At 40.2% G+C, this 27,221-nt stretch overlaps 1 protein-coding gene across 1 annotated transcript; it reads right to left on the bottom strand.

Annotated features, from left to right (window-relative positions):
* Positions 1-886: 886 nt before the first annotated feature.
* Positions 887-23,066, bottom strand: nabp1a (nucleic acid binding protein 1a). Its single transcript, XM_084161322.1, has 6 exons — positions 22,031-23,066; positions 21,562-21,700; positions 20,964-21,035; positions 18,206-18,290; positions 5,110-5,173; positions 887-1,917 (listed from the first exon to the last, which is right to left on the bottom strand). Exons 1-6 carry the CDS (start codon positions 22,122-22,124, stop codon positions 1,718-1,720), a joined length of 654 nt encoding a protein of 217 aa, XP_084017448.1. The 5' UTR covers positions 22,125-23,066; the 3' UTR covers positions 887-1,717.
* Between the last annotated feature and the right edge of the window lie 4,155 nt (positions 23,067-27,221).

Below are 27,221 nucleotides of genomic sequence, written 5' to 3'. Positions count from 1 at the left end.
AGACTATTGCCAAAACTGCACTATGAATACATGAGAGTTCAGTCCCAATTGGACTTGGGGAATAAATAAAAGATTGCAATGCATGGACTATAAACTTTGATCATAACAATCTAATTGAAGGGTACAATATGGCACAGATGACTCCAAAAAATGCACTACTTGTTTTTTAGCAGCAGCCTAAATGATCCCAATAAGGCACGTGTCAAACTCATTCCATGCAGGGCTGTGTCTGCGGTTTTTGCTCTTCCCTTGTACTTCAATTAAGGTCGCTGATTAGTAAGGAACTCCTCTCACCTGGTTGTCTAGGTCTTAAAAACCAGCAGGCTCTTGGCCCTTCATGGAATGAGTTTCCTGCGCAAGGCATGCCAAGATCTTCTGAGTGGATGGACACTGGAGGGCGCTGTATAATGGTAGTATATAAATAAACATTGCATGATGACATACATCTTTAAAATGTCTCTGGATATTTTTACTTGAGGGCAGTTGGGTAATCCCTGGATCTTATTCAATAGGTTTCAATGTTTTAAGCGTTTCAGATAGATATAGGGACGGTTTCCTGGACACAGATTAAGCCTAGTCCTGGACTAAAATACTCTTTCAATTGAGAATCTCCATTGAGTATACATTTTTTGTCCTGGACTACGTTTAATCTGTCTGGGACACGAGCCCATAGAGCAGACATGTAACAAGGTAAATATTTCCTCCTACTGAATAAGCCTCAGGACTCTCAATTGAAGTTATGAATATTAGCCTTATGGCTAGTTGACCTAATATCAGAAATGCAGTTCTCCTGTCTGTCGTTCATTAGGACATTCATTCATTGTGATAAAATAGATTAATGTATTATTCATCAGTCTTAAGTTGTTTGACAGAATGAGGAACATAGTTAGTGAAAAATGTGACAATATTATTTATTGCACTCATTAGCTACTTCACTAGCTGTATCTCAGAGATTAAACAGAAAACAAAATGGCAGTAAAATTGTAAAATGTATTTGGATTAACCTCTTGCCAGTAGCTCTTAAAAAGTGTTCCCACCTAACAAATGTATTGTTCACAACTGGACAGCAAATAAACTAGTCCTCATGAACTGTAGCCATTCAACTAAATCGAATCGACCTACAGTTAAAAATCTAACTATCACGTTTTGGTTGAGAAGGGAGTAGTGACCCTTTCAAGGGGGTTTGTTAGTTAATTCGGTCCAAAAAGTTGTTTTGCCTACATAAGGCTTTCCCCATCAGCAGTAATCAGATCCTGAATCAAATGACTGATGCTTTCACTTTAACTTCAAGAGAAGAAAGTGCATCTAGTGGTTAAGTAGGGTGTATAGTTTCAGCCAACAAATGGGGGCGGGAGGCACGGGGAGGGTTGTCAATAACACTGGCACAGAACTGGCAGTTATGGTGGTGGTGGAAGGGGGTGAGCATACTTTATGTCCAGATCTTTGCAAGTCCTGCTGCTGTGTTCAGGTTTAGGTCACAATTATTCAGTGAGGTGCTTTATGCAACTTATGGCACAACCAACAAACATTAGCTCATCTAGAGAAAGACAACGTCGACTAGGTTAACCGGTATAAGCTGCAGATCAGAAACTAGTATTTTTCAGTGATAATGTTGCGAATGCCAAGTCTGGCTTGTTCAAAAGGTAGATGGAAGGAAGGGAGAGAGTGAGGAGGGGGGTTAAAAGAGGCCAAGGGAAAGATTTCCCTAATGCCAGTTTCATCTCTTGGCACGCCGGGGGTCCCTGCCATTGCTAATGGTGACCGAAGGCTTGGGGGCACTGGGAGGTCCCACGACGGACACTGGAGGAGCTGCGTTGCCAGGGGAACGGCCGTTAGTCCGCCCCACACCCCCAAAGACAGGGTCACGAGGAGTGGAGGAAGAACTGTTGTTGACAAATGGTATCATGGCACCGTTACCTGTGGGAAGAGAAGGGATGGGCAAGAACGCCAAGAACAGCAGTCATGATCAACTGTGTAGTCACATAGGAGGGGGAAACATTTTTTGTGTGTCAGTTCATTTATCAAATTAAATATAGCAGTCAACCACTTTCTTAATCCTTTGAATGGACATGGCGTAGATATGAGCATCACAACTTGACATGATAGCAGTTGGATAGAAAGGCCGCCCGCCATGGACCAAACATACAAAATGCATGAGTCTTCTACTATGCTTAGATTACGGTAGCACCAATTTAATAAAGATATGTGAGACTGCCATTCAGAAACACAAACTAACAATTCCAGTTAAACATACACTATATAGAGGAATTGGACTCTGGAGCAGTGTAAACGCGTTCTCTGGAGTGATGAATCACGCTTCACCATCTGGCAGTCCGATGGACGAATCTGGGTTTGGCGGATGTCAGGAGAACACTACCTGCCCGAATGCATAGTGCAAACTGTAAAGTTTGGTGGAGGAGGAATAATGGTCTGGGGCTGTTTGTCATGGTTCGGGCTAGGCCCCTTAGTTCCAGTGAAGGGAAAACTTAACGCTACATCATACAATGACATTTTAGATGATTCTGTGCTTCCAACTTTGTGGCAACAGTTTAGGGAAGGCCCGTTCCTGTTTCAGCATGACAATGCCCCTGTGCTCAAAGCGAGGTCCATACAGAAATGTTTTGTCGAGATCGGTGTGGAAGAACTTGACTGGCCTGCACAGAGGCCTGACCTCAACCCCATCGAACACCTTTGGGATGAATTGGAACGCCGACTGCGCGCAAGGCCTAATCGGCCAACATCAGTGCCCAACCTCTAATACTCGTGGCTGAATGGAAGCAAATCCCCGCAGCAATGTTCCAACATCTAGTGGAAACCCTTCCCAGAAGAGTGGAGGCTGTTATAGCAGCAAAGGGGGTGACCAACTCCATAATAATGCCCATGATTTTGGAAAGAGATGTTCGACGAGCAGGCGTCCACATACTTTTGGTCATATAGTGCACATGCAACTTACAAAACATTGGAAACACTAGAGTACGTAAATGAGGGATAAAAAGTATGTTGAAATCAGGTGCTTCCACACAGGTGTGGTTCCTGAGTTAATTAAGCAATTAACATCCCATCATGCTTAGGGCCTGCTGGGCAGGCCATTATTTTCAGAGACTGACTCCAGCAGATACGTTCTCAAGCCACAGACATTGTGAGACATAGGAGATGAGAAAAGCTATCGAATTGTGGCAGAGAGGATGGCGCATTACCGCCACCAAAAGCGGGTAGTGAAATTAAATTTGAATTAGAAGCTAGGTCAGGGGTAGGCATCCCTGTTCTTGGAGTGCCGCAGATACTGCAGGATTTTGTTCCAACTAGGCACCACACCTGACCAACTCAGCTAATTGTTCAGTTCAGTGATTGCCTAAATTCAACACACCTGGTCTTCCAGGTTGGTTAAATCCAAAACATTAAGTGCCAGGGTTGCCTACCCCTGAGCATTGTACTTGCAGGCAGCGAGCAGCTAGTGTTGTACTAGCTAGCTGCACAAGCAACAGTGGTTAACATAACGCCCTGGACCAGAGCTAGTGCGCTGACAGGTATGTGCATAGCACACTGACGTTCTACTACGCTAACATATGGTGGTCATACCAAGGATCATTTAGCTATTTTATTTTTAAGACCCCTTAAGGTATCCCCCAAAAAAAAGCATGTATTTGATGAAACATTGAATTTAGCATTTCTGCTATTTGCCCATAGAAATGCTTTGAATAACCGATTCACTATAGTCCCTCAAAAATGATAAAAAACGAAGTTTGTTCTGAAGTGTCTGTACTATATCTTAGAAATATAAGATCAGGAAACTCAACAAAAAAATGTACACATGTATTAAACCCATTATTCTAGGCACTAAACTATCTCCATATCTACTTCCATTCATTTTTTAAACTGGTACCGGGCACCTTCAGACGAGTCCCGTGACACTTGTGGGGGTCGTAGAGCAAAACCATCATGTTCATGAGAGTCTCATCTTTCCACAGAGGGGTCATAACAGTTTGTAGGCCAAACCGTTTGGAGGCTTTAGACGTTTGTGAGAAGACAGATTTTTGGGACGTCTTATAGTCTGACAAACACTGCTCTAGCTCTGCCACCTTTCACCGCAGATACAGAAGGGTGATATCAGCAGATGTGGTGGATTGAGACGCAGCCCATGCAAAAAAAACATCTCTAGCCTAAACAGAGATTTTGATGGGGATGTTTTTATTATGTTAATTAGATTTCCACGGGGCCACAGAAATTGTAGGAGAAGGGTTAAGACACAGTTGGTTTCCTATATTTTGGCAGTTACTTGTAGGTGGCCTAATTTGGCACTAGCAAAAACAAGCTCAAAATCAAGTATGACCATTTACATTGACATCCCTGGCCCCTTAAGACACTGCGTGTATATCAGATAGGATTTGATGGGAATAAGCAATGCAAAACGCATATATAGCTTTAATCTAGTTAGAATATTTTGTACCTTCATTTTATGGAATTAATACATGTTTCTGAACAATCCATCAGGCTTCTTTGTTGACAATATACCAGAAAACAGTGCCCCGCCTTCACCGGTTTTACCCGCTCACGTGGTGGGCCGTCACCCAGTTTACTCTGTGTACACACAATCTCGACTAAAACAATTCTGCACATGAAAGCATGCCAATTTAAAGCAACATTTTCTGGTTGACTGGATGAAGCAGAATGAATCCCAAGCAGAGAAAACAGAGCAGCGTTACATTTCTTATTGCTTCGGTCATCGATTCCGCAGCGCCGTGCAAAGCGGAATAGAAACGCCCACTCCCCATGGTAGTCAATGCAGGTTCTGCTTTGATAAGCAGGAATGCTTCTGCCACAGTTGTGCGTACAAAGGGTCAATCTACTCAAACAGAACAAATACCTCACCCTCTGATAGGTTAGGTGGATTTTGTTTTTGCCATATTGCTTATACCCAATTGAAACCTTTCAGATCCTGGGGGGTAGGGGCTAGAGGTCGTTTCTGGACTGGATCTCAACTAGCCTGGAAATCCGGACTGATTTCAGTTGTTTTACGCCACTATGAACAAATTAGTGAAATTAAACAGCGTGATTCATTGTGGATTTCCTGGCTAGATCAACTGCCCCGCCACCCCAGTTATCACTTACCTGACTGAGCAGGTGTACCTGAATTCTGATTAGGCGGAGAATTCCCCCTCTGATCCGATTTGCCCTGCAAGGGGAGATGTAGGGAGGGCATTAGAAAACACACACACCAAAAAAATAAATAGGATACCTAACCCCCTAAAGACAAAAAAATAATAATAATAAGACAATCACACATGCAGAGTCTAATACACAGATGGGCAATTCCTGTTCTTTGAAACTTGAATTTGATCTTTGTTCATGCTTTCAAATCAACATCTGATTTTAGGTGTGTAAACTCTGGGCATTTCCTTTTCTAGGGAGTGTCTGCCGTTGATGTTGTTCTTGCTTAGCATCTGATTTACAGTGCCTTTAGAAAGTATTCACACCCCTTCACTTTTTCCACATTTTGTGGTGTTACAAAGTGGGATTAAAATGGATTTGTCATTTTTTGTCAGCGATCTACACAAAATACTCTAACGTCAAAGTGGAAGAAAAATTCTAACATTTGGCAACAAAAAAAAAGTTCGACTTATTTCCCTCATTAAAATGCAAATAATTTAAAATTTTTGACATGCGTTTTTCTGGATTTTTTTGTTGTTATTGTCTCTCACTGTTCAAATAAACCTACCATTAAAATGATAGACTGATAATTTCTTTGTCAGTGGGCAAACGTACAATATCAGCAGGGGATCAAATAATTTTTACCCTCACTGTATCTTGATTAGATAAGTATTAAACATGTTAGAATAACCTTTGGCAGCGATTACAGCTGCAAGTTACATTTTTTATTTATTTTTGTGTGGGGGGCGGGTGGTTGGGGTGTAGATCAGCTTTATTATTGCAGCTTCCATCAATGTAATTGTCTGCATAATTTCCAATCCCCCATATATTTTTGGTAAATACACACACAGTGCATTCGGAAAGTATTCAGACCCCTTGACTTTTTCCACATTTTGTTACGTTACAGCCTTATTCTAACATGGATTAAATTATTTTTTTTTGCCTGATCAATCTACACACAATACCTCATAATGACTAAGTTGTCCTGTTGGAAGGTGAAACTTTGCCCCAGTCTGAGGTCCTGACCAGGTTATCAAGGATCTCTCTGTACTTTGCTCCGTTCATCTTTCCCTTGATCCTGACTAGTCTCCCAGTCCCTGCCACTGAAAAACATCCCCACAGCATGATGCTGCCACCACCATGCTTCACCATAGGGATGGTGCCAGGTTTCCTCCAGACATGACGCTTGGCATTCAGGCCAAAGAGTTCAATCTTGTTTCTCATGGTCTGAGTCCTTTAGGGGCCTTTTGGCAAACTCCAAGCGGGCTGTCATGTGCCTTCTACTGAAGAGTGGCTTCCGTCTGGCCACTCTACCATAAAGGCGTGAGTGCTGCAGAGATGGTTGTCCTTCTGGAAGGTTCTCCCATCTCCACAGAGGAACTCTGGAGCTCTGTCAGAGTGACCATCAGGTTCTTGTTCACCTCCCTGACCAAGGCCCTTGTCCCCCGATTGCTCAGTTTGGCCAGGCGGCCAGCTCTAGGAAGAGTCCTGATGGTTCCAAACGTCTTCCATTTAAGAATGATGGAGGCCACTGTGTTCTTGTGGACCTTCAGTGCTGCAGACATTTTTTGGTACCCTTTCCCAGATCTATGCCTCGACACAATCCTGTCTCTGAGCTCTACGGACAATTCCTTCGACCTCATGGCTTGGTTTTTGCTCTGACATGCACGGTCAACTGTGGGACCTTATATAGACAGGTGTGCGCCTTTCCAAATCACATCCAATCAATTGAATTCCCCACATGTGAACTACAATCATCAAGGATTATCAATGGAAACAGGATGCACCTCAGCTCTGTCTCACAGCAAAGGGTCTGAATAATTATGTAAATAAGGTGTTTTTTATTTGTAATACATTTGCACAAAAAAAAAAGATTCTGTTTTCACTTTGTCATTAAGGGGTATTGGGTGTAGAATGATGAGAAAAACTACTTAATCCATTTTAGAATAAGGCTGTAACCTAACAAAAAGGTGGAAAAAGTCAAGGGGTCTGAATACTTTCCGAATGCACTGTGTGTTTATGTATATTTTTAAAATATATTTTCCTTTATTATTTTCCCCTAACCCTACCCTAATTGGAGTAAACTAATGGACAACACTTAGGCTTCTACTTCCAGCTTTACATACTATATACATTTTACGAACACAACGTATTTTACAATAGTTACATTTTGTTTGTTTTTAATCCCATCCTTCAGCTACCCTCAACTCCTCCCATCTATCGCTGAAGACCATCCAGTTTTGATTTGTATTTGCCATACATTTTTCAACTGTTCTGTGATGTTTCATAAACGTTCTGAACCTTTCTATTCACATAGATTCTGCATATTGTCAAATAAAGAAACATTTTTCCTAAAAGTACTATTATATTATTGAGCGATTGACTAGGACTTTTCAAAATCACCCAGCTAACTATTTGCAGAGTTAGTTCTAGGTAAATGTTGCAATTCTTCAGCCATTCCTGGACCTGCGACCAAAAACAAGCTACATACGGACAGTACCAAAACAAATGATCTAATGATTCTGTTTCTTCGCAGCAAAATCTGCAGATCTGGGATGGTTGTATCCCCCATACACACAAAACGTTCTATTGGTTGCAAGAATTTTGTATAATCATTTAAAATAGACAAATTCTAGGTTTTGCGTATCCGTTTATAAACCATATGCCATGGAATTGGTCGATCGAAAATCTCTCAATTATTTTTGCAATCTATAAAATGGCACAGCTGTCAATTCTTTGGTCCTTAAATGCAATTGGTATATTTTCTTAATCCATCACATTTTTCTTTAGCCAATTTTGGTCTTTAATGCAGGGCCGAGAGACAAGTTCCTAACTTAAGTTAGGATAATACTGTTAGGTTAGGTAATACTGCAATTAGTTGGTTGTAAATTTTGGGTAGAGCAGACATTTCCATATATTTTTGTTAGCTGCGTGTGTGACATAACTCCACCAGTCCTACTTATGATATAATTTACTAATGTTATACTTTTTTTTTTGTTTTATTCCAAAAAAAATAAAGTTTTATCAATTAGTCTATTTGAGTTTAACCATAAAATGTGTTGTATTATTTGTTCTGTCTTTTCTGGTGGATTAAACTGAAATTGCAACCAACTTTCTATGGCTTGTTTAAAAAAACATGGCCATATTTTGGAGATTATTTCATTTTCAAATAACCGAAAGTGAGAGGTTGTAGTCTGAATAAAGAGAAAAAGGCCATTCTACTAGAGAACCAGTTCAGATTTCAGTATAAATGTTGTATTACTGAAGCCTTTAGTGAGAGTTATAATGCTTTTATATTTAATCATTTCTGCCCTCCGAATTCATAATATAAATAGGTCTGTTTAATTGTCTGGCTTGCCGTTCCAAATAAAAATGTTTTTTTTAGCTCATATAATATATATACATTTTATTATATGAGCTAAAAAAAATCATTTTTATTTGGAACGGCAAGCCAGACAATTAAACAGACCTATTTATATTATGAATAGTTTTTTTAAAAACAGGTCGCTATGTGTAAGCAAGGCCATAAGCAAATGGGTAAACTGGGATATGCCTAAAAAGTTATTCAGGGTGTTTTTTTTCACAACTAGACAGGCATTTTCCTTTCTATGGTAGCAAGATCTTATCTATTTTTGTTAACTTTTATTAAAATGTATTGTAGTGAGATCATTTATTTATTTCGGGAAATCCACATCACCGTCAGACCCTTTTATTGGTAAACACAGTAATGTAAAAGTTGTATTTTTTTGTGATCCAATACGTAATATAGTACAGGCATGAATGATCAGTTCCCGAAGGAAATTGCAGAACGGCGCAAAGTTCTGTACCCACTCTTCAAGGTGAATAGATTAAAAGGGAAACGTATTGCTCTCATCGTCGATAAACTCTATATCGATAACCAATTGTGCCGTGACACAAAGACTACTCCACGGCTATTCTAAATTCTACAAAGTTCCCATAGAGGAGTCGAATAATGGAACACCCAACACTATACATGGTAGGGATAGTAATAAAACATAAATAAATAGGAAAACAATAAAATACAACAATTGATAAAATAAATAAACTACAAATACTGCAGTATATAAAAAGTATCTAGATCCTCTATGAGGCTGTGGAGGGATCCAAATTGTGGATTTAAAAGAAAACTTGAATCATCAGCGTACAACGACAACTTTGTTTTTAAGCCCTGGATTTCTAGCCCCTTCATATTATTGTTGGATCTGATTTGAATAGCTAACATTTAGATGGCCATAAATAGATACCAATACTGGACAACCTTGTTTTGCTCCTCTTGATAGTTTAATACTTTCTGAGAAGTAGCCATTATTTACACCTAGGGTTACTTTACATTCCAACTTTAACCCACTGTATAGGAGATTCTCCAATTGAAATTATCGAGGCATTTATACAGTGGGGAGAACAAGTAGTTGATACACTGCCAATTATGCAGGTTTTCCTACTTACAAAGCATGTAGAGGTCTGTAATTGTTATCATAGGTACACTTAAACTGTGAGAGACGGAATCTAAAACAAAAATCCAGAAAATCACATTGTATGATTTAAGTAATTAATTTGCATTTTATTGCATGACATAAGTATTACAGACCTCTACATGCTTTGTAAGTAGGAAAACCTGCAAAATCGGCAGTGTATCAAATACTTGTTCTCCACACTGTATATAAATCCCAGTCGAACTTTATCAAAAGCCTGTTCAAAGTCAGCTATGAATACCAGGCCTGGTTTCCCAGATTTTTCAGATTGTTCTATTGTTTCCTGTACTTGTCTGATATTATATCCAATGTATCGTCCATGTAAAAAAAAACCTGTCTTGATTAGGATGAATAATATCTGACAATACCTTTTTAATTATATGCATTTTGCTAGAATGTTTGCATCACAACACTGAAGTGTAAGGGACCTCCAATTTTTTTAATGGACTGGATCTTTATATTTACCACTTGGGTCTTATTTCAGTAATAATGAAATCAGACCTGGTTGAGTATCTGATGAGTGGTTAAAACATGCTAATAACAGTCCTCTGAGTAAGTCAAAAAAGGTTTGGTATACCTCAACTGGTATTCAATCCAGCACTGGAGTTTTCCCAGACTTAAAAGGCTTTAATTGCATCAAGAAGTTCCTCCTCTAATTTGGCCTTCACAAGTCTCTGTACAGCTGTTAATTTTACATTATTAATAGAAGAAAAAAAATGTTTTAACTTCAGTTAGCGAAGATGGAGAAGACTGAAACGAAAACATATGCTTAAAGTACTTTGCTTTCTCTTTCAAAATATAATTTGGTGAATCATCGGTGACTGTCATTTGTAATACGTTTCAGTAAATCATTTTGGTAACATTTCAATGTTGAGGATTAAAAAATAATTTGGTGCGTTTTTCCCCATATTCCATCCAGTTTGCTTTATTTTTTAATAATATATTACACGTGATCTTTCTTAAATAAGTTCCTCCATTTCTTTTTGTTTTTATTGCCATCTGTACTGTTAGTCCTATTTCCTTTGTTAATATGGACTCTTTTGACCTTAATTGCTTTTGTTTTAGAGAGGAGTATTGAATTGCATGGCCTTTAAAAAGGCACATTTAAAAGTGCCCCATACAATAAGGAGATCTGATGAACCCATGTTATTTTGGAAAAAGTCAGTTAAAAATTCTGTCCTAGCGGAAACAATTTATCATTCAATAGGCTTTGATTACATTTCCAATATCCTCACCACGTGGATAAAATTGTTAATTAATACCATCACCCCTTTTGAGTTCCCCCCCAGTCCTTTTTTCCCACCCAACTTCATCTAAAATTGTTGAAAGAGTTTCCTGTAAAACGATAGATATTATATTCCTTCTCTTTTACCCAGGTAAATACTGATCGTCTTTTCTTATTATCTGCTAAGCCATTACGATTATAACTGGCTATACTCATTTTACCATAATGACATACAAGTTTGAATACTGTTTATCATAATATATGTTTGCAAACTTACCATTAAAAAGTACCATAATGATTGTGTGTCCATATACAGTTGAAGTCGGAAGTTTAAATACACCTTAGCCAAACGCATTTAAACTCTGTTTTTCACAATCTCTGACATTTAATCCTAGTAAAAATTCCCTGTCTTAGATCAGTTAGGATCACCACTTTATTTTAAGAATGTGAAATGTCAGAATAATAAAGTGAGAATGATTTATTTCAGCTTTTATTTCTTTCATCACATTCCCAGTGGGTCAGAAGTTTAGACACTCAATTAGTATTTGGTAGCATTGCCTTTAAATTGTTTAACTTGGGTCAAACGTCTCAGGTAGCCTTCCACAATAAGTAGGGTACATTTTGGCCCATTCCGCCTGACAGAGCTGGTGTAACAGTCAGGTTTGTAGGCCTCCTTGCTCGCACACACTTTTTCAGTTCTGCCCACACATGTTCTATAGGATTGAGGTCAGGGCTTTGTGATAGCCACTCCAAATCCTTTACTTTGTTGTCCTTAAGCCATTTTGCCACAACTTTGGAAGTATGCTTGGGGTCATTGTCCATTTGGAAGACCCATTTGCGACCAAGCTTTAACTTCCTGACTGATGTCTTGAGATGTTGCTTCAATACATCCACATCATTTTCCTTCCTCATGATGCCATCTATTTTGTGAAGTGCACCAGTCCATCCTGCAGCAAAGCACCCCCACAGCATGATGCTACCACCCCCGTCCTTCACGGTTGGGATGGTGTTCTTCGGCTTGCAAGCAACCCCCTTTTTCCTCCAAACATAACGATGGTCATTATGGGCAAACAGTTCTACTTTTGTTTCATCAGACCAGAGGACATTTCTCCAAAAAGTAAGATCTTTGTCCCCATGTGCAGTTGCAATCCGTAGTCTGGCTTCTTTATGGCGGTTTTGGAGCAGTGGCTTCTTCCTTGCTGAGCGGCCTTTCAGGTTATGTTGATGTAGGACTTGTTTTACTGTGGATATAGATACTTTTGTACCCGTTTCCTCCAGTATCTTCACAAGGTCCTTTGCTGTTGTTCTGGGATTGATTTGCACTTTTCGCAAAGTACGTTCATCTCTAGGAGACAGAACGCTTCTCCTTCCTGAGCGATATGACGGCTGCGTGGTCCCATGGTGTTTATGCTGGCATACTATTTCTTTTGATTTTCCCATGATGTCAAGCAAAGAGGCACTGAGTTTGAAGGTAGGCCTTGAAATACATCCACAGGTACACCTCCAATTTACATTTAAGTCATTTAGCAGACGCTCTTATCCAGAGCGACTTACAGTTAGTGCATACATTTTCATACTGGGGATTGACTCAAATGATGTCAATTAGCCTATCCAAGCTGTTTAAAGGCACAGTCAACTTAGTGTGTGTAAACTTCTGACCCACTGGAATTGTGATAGTGAATTATAAGTGAAATAATCTGTCTGTAAACAATTGTTGGAAAAATTACTTCTGTCATACACAAAGTATATGTCCTAACCGACTTGCCAAAAACCCCTACAGTGGGGGAAAAAAGTATTTAGTCAGCCACCAATTGTGCAAGTTCTCCTACTTAAAGATGAGAGGCCTGTAATTTATCATCATAGGTACACGTCAACTATGACAGACAAATTGAGAAGAAAAAAAAATCCAGAAAATCACATTTTTTATGAATTTATTTGCAAATTATGGTGGAAAATAAGTATTTGGTCACCTACAAACAAGCAAGATTTCTGGCTCTCACAGACCTGTAACTTCTTCTTTAAGAGGCTCCTCTGTCCTCCACTCGTTACCTGTATTAATGGCACCTGTTTGAACTTGTTATCAGTATAAAAGACACCTGTCCACAACCTCAAACAGTCACACTCCAAACTCCACTATGGCCTAGACCAAAGAGCTGTCAAAGGACACCAGAAACAAAATTGTAGACCTGCACCAGGCTGGGAAGACTGAATCTGCAATAGGTAAGCAGCTTGGTTTGAAGAAATCAACTGTGGGAGCAATTATTAGGAAATGGAAGACATACAAGACCACTGATAATCTCCCTCGATCTGGGGCTCAACGCAAGATCTCACCCCGTGGGGTCAAAATGATCACAAGAACGGTGAGCAAAAATCCCAGAACCACACGGGGGGACCTAGTGAATGACCTGCAGAGAGCTGGGACCAAAGTAACAAAGCCTACCATCAGTAACACACTACGCCGCCAGGGACTCAAATCCTGCAGTGCCAGACGTGTCCCCCTGCTTAAGCCAGTACATGTCCAGGCCCGTCTGAAGTTTGCTAGAGTGCATTTGGATGATCCAGAAGAGGATTGGGAGAATGTCATATGGTCAGATGAAACCAAAATAGAACTTTTTGGTAAAAACTCAACTCGTCGTGTTTGGAGGACAAAGAATGCTGAGTTGCATCCAAAGAACACCATACCTACTGTGAAGGATGGGAGTGGAAACATCATGCTTTGGGGCAGTTTTTCTGCAAAGGGACCAGGACGACTGATCCGTGTAAAGGAAAGAATGAATGGGGCCATGTATCGTGAGATTTTGAGTGAAAACCTCCTTCCATCAGCAAGGGCATTGAAGATGAAACGTGGTTGGGTCTTTCAGCATGACAATGATCCCAAACACACCGCCCGGGCAACGAAGGAGTGGCTTCGTAAGAAGCATTTCAAGGTCCTGGAGTGGCCTAGCCAGTCTCCAGATCTCAACCCCATAGAAAATCTTTGGAGGGAGTTGAAAGTCTGTGTTGCCCAGCGACAGCCCCAAAACATCACTGCTCTAGAGGAGATCTGCATGGAGGAATGGGCCAAAATACCAGCAACAGTGTGTGAAAACCTTGTGAAGACTTACAGAAAACGTTTGACCTGTGTCATTGCCAACAAAGGGTATATAACAAAGTATTGAGAAACTTTTGTTATTGACCAAATACTTATTTTCCACCATAATTTGCAAATAAATTCATTAAAAATCCTACAATGTGATTTTCTGGATTTTGTTTTCTCATTTTGTCTGTCATAGTTGACGTGTACCTATGATGAAAATTACAGGCCTCTCATCTTTTTAAGTGGGAGAACTTGCACAATTGGTGGCTGACTAAATACTTTTTTCCCCCCACTGTAAGTGTATGTAAACTTCCGACTTCAACTGTATGATGATATTTGCATTGCTACTATGTAAACATCCAATTGTTCTCCACTATTCCACCCGCTAAAACCTCCCCATCCCAAGTTGGGATGTCATCCAAGTGCCCGGCAGACCACCCCCCAGGGCCCTCCGAGAGACCGGGACCCATCCTTCACCCACAGAACAGAAGCAGATCAACCGGCAAAAGCATTTCCAATGCCCTCACCTCGGTGGTATTATATACAGTTATTTTCAAAAAATATACACAAATTAAAAAAGCTTTCGTATCTTAATTTCCACAACTAACTAATAATATGTGTAATAATGTAGGCAGTTCATGCGAATGATTGTTACCTATAACCAGGATTGCCATTACAAAAATTACATTTTTGGCAAGCAATTATCATTTTAGAAAACAATTGTGATTCATCCTATATTGCCCCTAACATCTTTACCCCATTGCAACATATGTGGGATAAAAACACACACTCCCCACCCTTCCCCTACAACCAACCACAAGCTCAGATGTTCTACAGTTGTGCCATCCCCGAGACCAACTCAAGAAAGGACTTGATGTGCAAATGCATATACAGTTGTAGCTGTTTGAGAAGGCATGCAACATTTTGCAAAATGGGACGATTTGATTAACCAATGTCTAGTCCTAGCTGTTAGAGATCAGGTACACCCCCTTCCCATGAAACACATGCTGGTCCCCTTTTGTCACCATTTTCCCAAGCATCTCTTTGCAGTCAGACCTTTGATTATTTTCTGCCACCAGGGTGACAATAATGTGCCACCTCGCTTATTGTCCGAGTGTGACCCCCTCCCCATGGGTTACTGCAGCTAGTGTTGCCAGCACTGCCACTACCTGGGTGGGGACACCCCACCGGAATCCCCACCGGCTAGATACAAGGTCAAGGTTCTCATTAGCAGCTTTGAGAAAATCCTTGTATATTATGCTCACCCATCCGGGGGCTTTGTAGGACCAACTCTGCCAGGCAGGCTCAGAGTCTTGTGGGGGCGGTGCCGCTTTAGTGAGTCTCTGACCGCATTAATCTTTCTGTTTTGGCTGCGTATAGGCTACTTACAGTAGGCCTATAAAACCAATAAGGACTTCTCCTTAGTGTATGGGTCACTCAGGTGGGTGTCTAGGGTATAGGGTTGGGGACCTTTCCACCATGATAGCACAATAAATGAACTATATTTATAATTTATTTTTTAAATGTATATCCCATATCTGCACGAAATTGAAAGCTCTCCGTCACAACTCCTGCTCGCAGACACACACGGGCTCTGACATTTGCAACAATTTCTTCTTCACTCACTTAACTCCACACTTCTCCAAAACACAAAAAACACACCCCACCTTCCATCACAATACACCCACACATACTGTGCCTTCTATGTCCTCTGCTGTATTTTTATCCCTACCATGTTGACTCCTACCTAATTTCAGGCTTTTGAGTACTTTTGTGTTCCAGTTCCTTATATTTGAAGATGTATTATTTCAATAATTATCCTTTCTAATGCTGTCTTATTTATTTATAAAATACTATAAATAGAAAGTCAAATACTAATTATTTTACAATATTGAATGGTATAGTGTAGTTGTAGTTTACTTTATCAATTGTTGTATTTTATTGTTTTCCTTTTTTACAACCACTACCATGGATAATATTGGGTGTTCCATTATTCAATGACTATAGGGAATTTTGTAATATTTAGAATAGCCATGGAGTAGTCTTGGTGTCTCGGAACAATTTATCAATATACAGTTTATCGACTACGAGAGCTACACGTTTCCCTTTTAATCTATTCACCTTGAAGAGTGGGTACAGACCTTTACACCGTTCTGCAATTTCCTTCAGGAACTGATCATTCATGCCGGCAAGTTATTATTTTTTCTTTAAAGAATGCAAAATTTGGCAACGATTGGGCACTCATATCTCTGTCCGAAATGGTGTACACGTTCGAGTTTGTCGACAGTATCGCCTGTGACCTGTAGCGCTGTAAGAAATAATTATTTCACAACACTCAGGACCTTCACCCTCTTTTTCTTTGATACCAGTAAGTACCAGCTTTTCTCTTAGATCTACTCAATCAAGTAAGAATTCTCTCAGAAACATGCTCTCCTTTAAGTTATTTAACATCCGTTTCAATCGTTATAGACTACCTTTTAGCTTGTTTGTTTCCTTCTCCATTGTCGCAGCTTTCAACTCCTTTAATATATCTTTACTGACTAGTTCAAGTATGCCCAGTTTATCATTTATCGTCTTTAGCAAGTCAGCTTTCCATTCCCGCTGGTGAAAAGCATAAATCGTCTGTGTCCGTCGAGGAGTCTCGTTTTCTTTTGGGGAATGGTTCTCCATGCTTACTCTACAACATGTTTGGGTGTTGATTGTATTGGTTGATACATTTCTCTAGCCTTATAATTTGTTTTATCCAGATTGAAGGTTATTGCCCACGAGTATGTGAAGTGCTAATATTTAGTCAAACTTACAGATATTGAATATTACGTTTTTATCTTGAGCAATTCTGTACCTCTGTTCAGTCTGCCATGACACCTCACCTCTGTTCAGGATCAGGTGTGTGTTGTGATGAGTCATTCTGTGTAAGTCTAAGAGCTTTGCACACCTGGATTGTACAATATTTGCACATGATTCTTTTTACAATTCTTTATGCTCTGTCAAGTTGGTTGTTGATAATTGCTAGACCGATTTTCAAGACAATTTCAGTCAAAACTGTAACTAGGCCACTCAGGGACATTCAATATCGTCTTGGTAAGCAACGCCAGTGTATATTTCGCCTTGTGTTTTAGGTTATTGTCCTTCTTAAAGGTGAATTTGTCTCCCAGGGTGTTGGAAAGCAGATAACCAGGATTTTGCCTGTGATTAGCGCTACTCCGTTTATTTTTATCATAAAAAAACTCTCGTCTTTGCCGATGACAAGCATACCCATAACATGATGCAGCCACCACGCTTGAAAATATGAAAAGTGGTACTGTGTTGTGTTTGCCTCAAAACATAACGCTTTCTATTCAAGACAAAGTTAATTTCTTTGCCACATTTTTTGCAGTTTTATTTCAGTGCCTTATTGCAAACAGGATCCATGTTTTGGAATATTTGTATTCTATACAGGCTTCCTTGTTTTCACTCTGTCAATTAGGTTAGTATTGTGGAGTAAATACAATGTTGATCCACCCTCAGTTTTGTCTTATCACAGCCATTAAACTCTGTAACTGTTTTAAAATCACCATTGGCCTCATGGTGAAATCCCTGAGCGGTTTCCATCCTCTCTGGCAACTGAGTTAGGAAGGACGCCTGTATCTTTGTGGTGACTGGGTGTATTGATACACCATCTAAAGTGTAATTTATAATTTCACCATGCTCAAAGGGATATTCAATATATTTTCTTTTTTTTTTACCCATCTCCCAATAGGTGCCACTCTTTGCAAAACCTCCCTGGTCTATATGGTAGAATCTGTGTTTGAAATTCACTGCTCGACTGAGGGACATTACAGATCACTAAGTGTGGGGTACAGAGATTAGGTAGTCATTCAAAAATAATGTTAAAACACTATTATTGCACACAATGTATGTCCATGCAACTTATGTGACTTGTTAAGAAATATTTTACTCCTGAACTTATTTAGGCATGCCATGACAAAGGGGTTGAATACTTATTGAATAAAAACATTTCAGCTTTTCATTTTTAAATAACCAAACCTCTTGAGCAATCTCACATGGCTGTATCAATTCCATGTCAAGTAAAAGAGAGAACCAGCACACACAAGCCCCTGAGGGCCAGTATCGCCTGGTTTAGAGGATGGAGGTGGGGTACCGGTAGCCTGGTCACAGAGCTGTTTGTGCTGGATAGCCAACATTTTTGGCATAACAACGCCCATAGGAGTTGGCAAGACAGCACAAACAGATCTGGGACCAGGCTAGGGTAGCGGTACTTACAGTCTTGGTCTGCTGGTTGTTCTGGGCTAGCAGATCTGGGTTGGGCTCACTGAAGTTAGGCACTTCGGAATACACCATGCAAAACCTATGGGAGGGAATCCATTATGTGAATGTCATGAACATTAACCCTGTGCGTTAGTACTGCATGCATGTCATTGATATTTAAACGCAACCTGGCACATTCAAGTAAATGTTGCATGCATCAACTTGTCCCAAAAAGCATTAAAACAATCTATGTAGCCAGCTTGAAACTATTCTGAACAAAAAACAAACGCAACTATTTCAACGATTTTACTGAGTTACAGTTTATATACGGAAATCAGTCAGTTTAAATTCATTAGGCCCCAATCTATGGATTTCTCATGACTGGGCAGGGGAGCAGTCATGGGTGGGCTGGGAGGGCATAGGCCCACCCACTGGGTAGCCAGGCCCACCCACTGGGGACCCAGGCCCAGCCAATCAGAATGAGTTTTTTCCTACAAAAGGGCTTTATTACAGACAGAAATACTCCTCAGTTTCATCAGCTGTCCGGGTGGCTGGTCTCAGACAATCCCGCAGGTGAAGAAGCCAGATGTGGAGGTCCTGGGCTGGCGTGGTTACACGTGGTCTGCGGTGTGAGGCCGGTTGGACGTACTGCCAAATTCTCTACAATGACGTTGGAGGCGGCTTATGGTAGAGAAATTAACATTCAATTCTCTGGCAACAGCTCTGGTGGACAAAACTTGAGACATCTGTGGCATTGTGTGACAAAACTGCACATTTTAGAGTGGCCTTTTATTGTCCCCAGCACAAGGTGCACCTGTGTAATGATCATGCTGTTTATTCAGCTTCTTAATATGCCACACCTGTCAGGTGGCTGGATTATCTTGGTAAAGGAGAAATGCTCACTAACTGGGATGTAAACTAATTTGTGCACAGAATTGGAGAGAAATAAGCTTTTTGTCCGTATGGAAAATTTCAGGGACCTTTTATTTCAGCTCATGAAACCAACACATCACGTTGCGTTTATATTTTTGTTCAGTATACATGAAACCTATATTTCAAAGCAGGGTTTGGCGATATCAACCTTTGTCCTATCATGATTATATACCCAAAAGAACGTTGTGATATACGATGCCATCGCCCCGATTGGCCACCCCTCAATGTATTTATTTTTTAGTTGGAAGAAAATAACTTCTAAAACGACAGTTGGGCTATATTGCGAAACCTAATGCAACTGGACGAATCATGACATAAGTCAATGTGGTTGAAAGCATGGGCAGTGCAGGCAATGGCACATCTTTTCTAATGTTCCTTTTTGGTGGAGGAGCAGAACAGTTTTGTGTGTCTGTGGCGTGCACATGATGGAGCAGTGACTGACGAAGAACTGGCTTTCTTACCGTAGTGAGCTAGGTTTTAGGCCTACATCATGAGCGGGACAGAAGTAGTCAACAGTCTTCAGAACTGGATAATAATTGTTTATTTGCCTCAAAATATAAATAATATTGTTTGTTCCATCCCAAAGCTGTGCTTGAGAATAGCCTATGCCTAGGCTTAGGTTACAGACTTTAATTCTTGTTATTTTTGAAAGCCACAACAACTTTAGGACAACACTTTCGTAGGCTACAATACTTGGGAAATAAGCTACTGTTCATAACTTAAACTTGTCTTCAAGCTTTTATAATAGGCCTAGTAGGAGGATAAGTAATTGGCCAATGTAGTTTCAACCTCGCATGGATAATTTATTTCATAATAAGGTTAAACTTCATTAAACTGGTCATTAGCTTTTTCAATAGGCTATTGATATGGTTTGTTTTCTTGTTATTAGTCCTACCTTACGTTTTTAGGCTATTCAAAAAACTTTAAGATGAAACTCCGTTACATTCATTGTTTGATCGGGAGAAAGCCATGCATAAAACGATGAAGCGTAGCCTTCAGTCATATTCATAGCCTATCGAATGGAGAGAGAATGGAATATAGGCTATGTTTTTTTAAACAGCTAGACACAAGATAGTTAAAGAGTGCGTTATAAAACTGGACATTCTGCGCTGATTTGGTGGAATTCTCTGTTCCATCTGGACTACATTCCTTTTATATTCTGCAGGCTATATAACATTTATTGAAATAGGCTATTGCAAATAGGAATAGGCAATTACTCAGAATGTCACTTGGTGCTGCCCTGCAAGACAAAAATGTACTGCGTGACTCAAGTCAAATACACTAAACCATCTTCCGTCACATTACGATGTCGTCATCATCAGACGATGCTATCGTAATATCGCCAACCCTATTTCAAAGCAATATAACCTTGTGTATTCTATAACTAAATGTGATTCCTCTGTTGCTCAACTACTGTAGATAGACGTAAGAACAGACAGACATGTTTTGTTTGATAGAACAAGACATGTTGACAATAGTGGAGGGGCAGTGGGGTTGCACATCAGTACGTTTTTCAGACAATATTTTTGAAAAACAAGCATTCTTATTGGACGAGTTAAGATACATTTTCTTTAAAAATAAAAATTGCTTCAAATTTCAGGCCTGTTGAATGCTACCCATACCATGATAGCATTGTTGGTATTTTCTGCTTTTCTTGGTATGAGACTCCTACACTACCACTTTTTCAACATGAGTCATCAATACTACCCTAACCACTTAGTTTTCACTTCTAGTGTTCTCTGCTTTTATGCACCATTAATCAGAAAGAGGGTGGCAAGTGGCCAGCTGAATTCCCGTGAAGTACAGGAAGTTCCTGGTGGTATAAATAGACTGTACTCACTCTCCGATCTTCTGCAGGTCTCCACCTCTTCCAGTGTACAGGGTCAGGCAGCCCTTCCACATGGAGGCGTAGCTGTAGAGACGGAGGAAAGTCGAGATAAGCCAAGATACTGCATCTACCTAACAAAGTACTGGGGTTGGGCTCGGTTCCATTTCTACTCATTTCAGAAAAATGAATTTGAATTATATTCCAGAGGGGAAAATAGCTCATGGGTTTTCATGAGCATTGTTTTTTTACTAACACACATTTTGCCATACTTCTATTCACCTTTCAAATATTATTGTCATAACAGAATCAATGGTAAGCCTGTGCAGGTGGTCAGGGGAGTGCATCCTCCATATACTAACTGCTCATATCAGTCAACGCCTCTACCTGTTATGCAGTGTTTCTCATCTCCAATTCTCGGGTTCTGACAATGTTGCATTTCTGTTCTAGTCCAGTAAAAGCACACCTGATTTAACTAATCAAATGGCTTAATGAGTAATTAAATCAGATGTTATTGTGCTTGGCTAGAACCAAAATGTGCAACCTTGGGGGTAGCCAATGCCAGAGATGAGAATCACTGCAGTAAGGCTTCATTGAAGGGGGGAATCAATACCCTCTGGTCAGCCGGATAATGTCCCCAGGCTGAATGAGGCTTCCCAGCTCGTCCCACACAGAGATGGCGATGCTTCCACTCTTGTCTGCCACCTTGCAGGAGCGCACCTCATGACCATCCTTCGTCTTGGTGACCCGTCCTAACACAAGATCAAGTGAAGTTATCCATATAGCAATGCAATTCAATAAACATAGCTCTTCTACATAGCCTTTGTGGTGGGTGACCAAGTCCTCATAGGTGTAATATGGCACCCTGTCAGAACATGACACGTGCAAAGCAAAAGCACAAAAAAATAAAAAGGCAATTGTATGCAATACTTGCAGAGGCATTTAAAAAAACCTCACGATTAGATGTTTGCACTCAAGTTGCACAATCGACTCAATTGTTCATCTGGCCCTTTAAGAAAACGGTAACGAATCTCGGTTGACATGACACGAGAAACACGACATTGTTACCTCCACCAACTTACCTATTTCCAAAACAATGAATACGATATTTAAATTTTTCGATCCAGGCTTCACGTCTTTTATCAAGAACAGACCTTCGTTTATGGCGTTCGACATCTTTAGGATGCAGTTGGGAAAGTGCCACGCTATCAAGCTGGCTAGGAAGCTATGCAATAGGTAGCATCATTCGGTCGGTAGCTAGCAGCAAACTAGCTAGCTAACGTTAGTTTTCAACATAAAGGGATTGTCATAACTTGCTAGCGGCCTATACAAAGTTATTTAAACAAGGTTTTTGCCACACCCTGAAACAAAGGAGATGTGGGTTTCTCGATTTATAAAGCTAGCCTCCAAGAGGTTAATAAGCTAACGTTACTTTTGCTTTTCAATTGATGGACTACTGTAGCTGCTTTACTCCATTTTCTAACAAGCTATTCTCTTAAGGTTACTGTACTTCCTGCTAGAACCATCTTAGTTAAACGTAACACATTTTACCGCATAAAGCTAGCCAACTACATTACACGATATGCTTGCTGTGCTAAGTATTAATCTAAAACACCAGTTTATGGTGAATAAAAAAAATATGAACGACAAAGCTGTTAGCCAAAAAAATTTTTGCGCCTGACAATTCAGTGCTCTTTCCTCATGAGTCTGGTGCTAACTAGCTACAGTAGTAACGTTAGCCTGAATATTCTCACAATTGTGAGCTTTCACAAAACTACTCAAGACTTGTGCTTTACTTGAACTAGCTAGCTACTTAGACAGCGATCAAGACTGATTTTGGCTCAATTAGAAATTATAGCTAACGTTAACACTCATGTCTAGTCTGATGGAGAAAGTAGCGCTAGCTAGCTAGCTAGCTGTCCAACTTCAGCTTTGTTGCAACACAAACTCGTACGTTTTGCTAATACATGGCCGCTATATCTAATTCTTTGATAAACGTAAATGCAAGTGTTGCTAGTTATTAGACTTGAATTATGTCTATAGAAATTCCCCGCAATTTTAAACCTAGACAACTGTGGCACACTTCCCCCTGCTCTTCAAACAATGTCCCCAAACTACGTCAACGTGTTTCGCCGGTCGAATAAATACACCCGACCATTCCATTTTACTGCTCACAAAGGGGTGCACGGGAGGGTATTTTTCTTTCCGTTTCAAAGCCATAAAGAATCACTGACTATACCCCCTCCCCCGATTTATTGTAAACCCTTTGTTTAATTTCCTCCCCCGATTTATTGTAAACCCTTTGTTTAATTTCTTCTAAATCACAAATCTAACGACTTATTAGCTTTGGCTGATCTAGAAGTGCAGAATGTGGTCCATAGCAATACATTACTGACTTTTGCAATACGCTATCTTTAAAGATGTATCCAGACGGACACGCGACAAAAGATAACTTGTGAGGTTCTTTTTACAGTGCTTGTCACATTGTATCACACTGTACAGTAGTGTTATCAAGTGTGCTGTGTACCTATGCTATAATGTTAAATTATATATATATATATATCCAATTTACCCTGTAGTTCATCTTTTCTTTCTTGGTTATGACACTGTTGTGATCTGCTCGGTATGCCAAATGACCGCATTTACTCTGTTAAATATATGTGTTCGGTTTGGGTAAGCCACATCTCAAAATGAAATTAATAAGCAATAGTCAAAGATACTGTTTTCTCTATTTAAAAAAAATACGTCACGAACAGGATTCGAACCTGTGCGGGGAAACCCCATTGGATTTCGAGTCCAACGCCTTAACCTCTCGGCCACCGTGACTTGATAAAAATAATATGGGAAATAGGGCTATATAAAGTTCACTATATATGTTTTGGTATATAAAGGTGACTATATATTTTTCGGTATAACGTTCTACGCTGGGCTTACAATTTTTGTGATAACGATCTAAGATCTCGAACCAGCTTTGTTGATATTAAAACCATTTCGATGTTTTCTTTAGTATTTTTGTCCAATTGCTTTCATATTATTGCAGAGCAGCAGAATGTGCTTATCTCGCCTGAAGACCCGACGTTGAATTGCATTGAATTCTACGTAGGGCAAAAATGAGCGTTTGGATCAGGAAAGTTTCCTCTGACGACCTCTACAAGCCAGAATGTTGAATACAATTATATTTTCACTTACTTTGCCGGTTGTCCGTGTGGTTTTTCCTTTTGCAGGTAGGAATGTGAGAATATATCCACAGGAAAGTATAATTATACTGAACAAAAATAATAAACGCTACATGCAACAATTTCAAAGATTTAGCTGAGTTACAGTTCATATAAGGAAATCAGTAAATTGAAATACATTCATTAGGCCCTAATCTATGGATTTCACATGACTGGGCAGGGGCGCAGACATGGGTGGGCCTGGGAGGGCATAGCCACACCCACTTGGGAGACTGGCCCACCCACTGGGGAGCAAGGCCAAGCCAATCAGAATTGAGTTTTTCCCAACAAAAGGGCTTTATACAGACATAAATACTCCTCTGTTTCATCAGCTGTCTGTGTGGCTGGTCTCAGATGATCCCGCAGGTGAAGAAGCCAGATGTGGAGGTCCTGGGCTGGCGTGGTTACACGTGGTCTGCGGTTGTGAGACCGGTTGGACGTACTGCCAAATTCTCTAAAAAAAACGTTGGAGGCGGCTTATGGTAGAGAACTGAACATTCAATTATCTGGCAGCAGCTCAGGTGGACATTCCTGCAGTCAGCAGGAATTTGGCAGTACGTCCAACCGTTCTCACAAACGCAGACCACGTGTAACCATGCCAACCCACGACCTCCATATCTGGCTTCTTCACCTGCGGGAAGTGTGCCACAGTTGTCTAGGTTTAAAATTGCGGATAATTTTTTTTAGACATAATTCAAGTCTAATAACTAGCAACACTTGCATTTACGTTTATCAAATAATTAAGTATAGCGGCCATGTATTAGCAACACGTACAAGTTTGTGTTGTAACAAAGCTGAAGTTGGACAGCTAGCTAGCACTACTTTCTCCATCAGACTAGACCATTGAGGAGTTGCAGCGATGAGACACGATCGTCATCACAAAATTGGGGAGAAAAAGGAGGTAAAAAAAATAATTAATTATTATGGCTCTATACTGCAGGAAAAAGCTTTTTCAGGTGTTTAAAAAATAAAAAATGCAATCACCTGAAACAGCTTTTTCCTGCAGTATAGAGCCATAATAATTCATTCTTTATTTTACCCCCTTTTTCTCCCCAATTTTGTGATGATGATCTTGTCTCATCGCTGCAACTCCTCAATGGGCTCGGGAGAGGAGAAGGTTGAGTCTTGCGTCCTCCGAAACATGACCCACCAAGCCGCGCTTTTTAACACCCGCTCGCTTAACCTGGAAGCCAGCTGCACCAATTTGTCAGAGGAAACACTGTTCAACTGATGACAAAAGTCAGCCTGCAGGCGCATCACAAGAGCACGATGAGCCAAGTAAAGCCCCCCCCTGCCAAACCCTCCACTAACCCGGACGACACTGGGCCAATTGTGCGCCGCCATATGGGACTCCCGGTCACGGCCGGTTGTGACATAGCCTGGGATTGAACCCCAGGCTGTAGTGACACCGCAACACTGCGATGCAGTGCCTTAGACCGCTGTGCCACTCAGGAGGCCCTCATTATTCTTAATTCTACGTTTTAAAAAATGTATATTTTTCTGCATATTAGTCCTGAATGATTAACGAAATGTTGGTTATTTTTCGGTTTTTAAACAACTAATTGACCGATGTCTCTTCAATTATTTGAATTCCATTTCCTTCAGTTTTTTTCTGTGAGCTCAATGCGCACCATGCATAGTTTTCTAGAGATAAATCAGATCAAGCCCGAACTGTGCGATGTAGTAGGGAGTTGTAGTTTCCAACAGGACAAAATTCTACATAGTTTAGCACAGAAAATGTGGTATTTAACTACAATGACCATAATCCATTGTGTGCCGGTGTGTTTATTTTACGCCTGCTACTATGTTAGCTTAGTGTCGGGCAGACATGGAGGGATGAGACAGAAGAATGTGCTATCGAGAGGGATAGAAAACCATTGCTTCACGAGGTATCTCACCATACGAGGTATCTCACTCATTGGTCACCATAGCAGCACCCACCCGTAGTCTGCGCTCCAGCAGGTATATCTCACTGGTCATTCCCAAAGCCAACACCTCCTTTGGCCGCCATTCCTTCCAGTTCTCTGCTGCCAATGACTGGAACGAATTGCAAAAATCTCTGAAGCTGGAGACTCTTATCTCCCTCACTAACTTTAAGCATCAGTTGTCAGAGCACCTTACCGATCACTGCACCTGTACACAGCCCATCTGAAATTAGCCCACCCAACTACCTCATCCCTATATTGTTATTTATTTTGCTCTTTTGCACCCCAGTATCTCTATTTGCACATAATCTCTTGCACATCTAGCATTCCAGTGTTAATACTATTGTAATTATGTTGCACTATAGCCTATTTATTGCCTTACCTCCATAACTTGCTACATTTGCACACACTGTATATATATTTTCTGTTGTATTTTTGACTTTATGTTTTTTACCCCATATGTAACTCTTTGTTGTTTTTATCGCACTGCTTTGCTTTATCTTGGCCAGGTCGCAGTTGTAAATGAGAACTTGTTCTCAACTGGCTTACCTGGTTAAATAAAGGTGAAAAAAATAAAATTTAAAAATACATCTGTACCTGAAAATACATGATCTAAGTGATTGATAGTTTGTATTTAGCTGTCATAAAAGTATGCCTTATTTACTTTGAAGAACTACTAAAATAGTGATTTTGTCAGACAGCATAAGCAGCAGCTCTACATGATGATGAACCTTCCCCCCCTGTTTGTTCCATATCATCCAATTTCATGAAAAACATGATTTTGACTGTTCTTGACCTTTAATGTTGTACAACTTAAATGGTGGAACATACCCACTTGCCATACTCAGGCAACAAATCAAGATTGTAATATATGGTCATATATATATTGGTCATTTAGCAGACACTCTTATCCAGAGCGGTTACTGGCACAACGCTCTTAACCACTAAGCTACCTGCCTGAATGCTTTGTTATGTTGATGACTTTACCCCCATCACTTTCTCATGATGTCAATGTTGATCATAAAGCAAGAAATCAAGTAAACATTTCACTGTTAGTCTACACCTGTTGTTTACGAAGCATGTGACTAATACAATTAGATTAGATTTCATTAGTTTTCTTATCAGAGTAGCCC

Source organism: Coregonus lavaretus, assembly GCF_964263955.1.
Source record: "Coregonus lavaretus genome assembly, chromosome: 5".
In the NCBI taxonomy this organism is placed as follows: Eukaryota; Metazoa; Chordata; class Actinopteri; order Salmoniformes; family Salmonidae; genus Coregonus; species Coregonus lavaretus.
The sequence above is the reverse complement of the archived record's forward strand: the minus strand, read 5'-3'. Positions and strand labels throughout refer to the sequence as shown.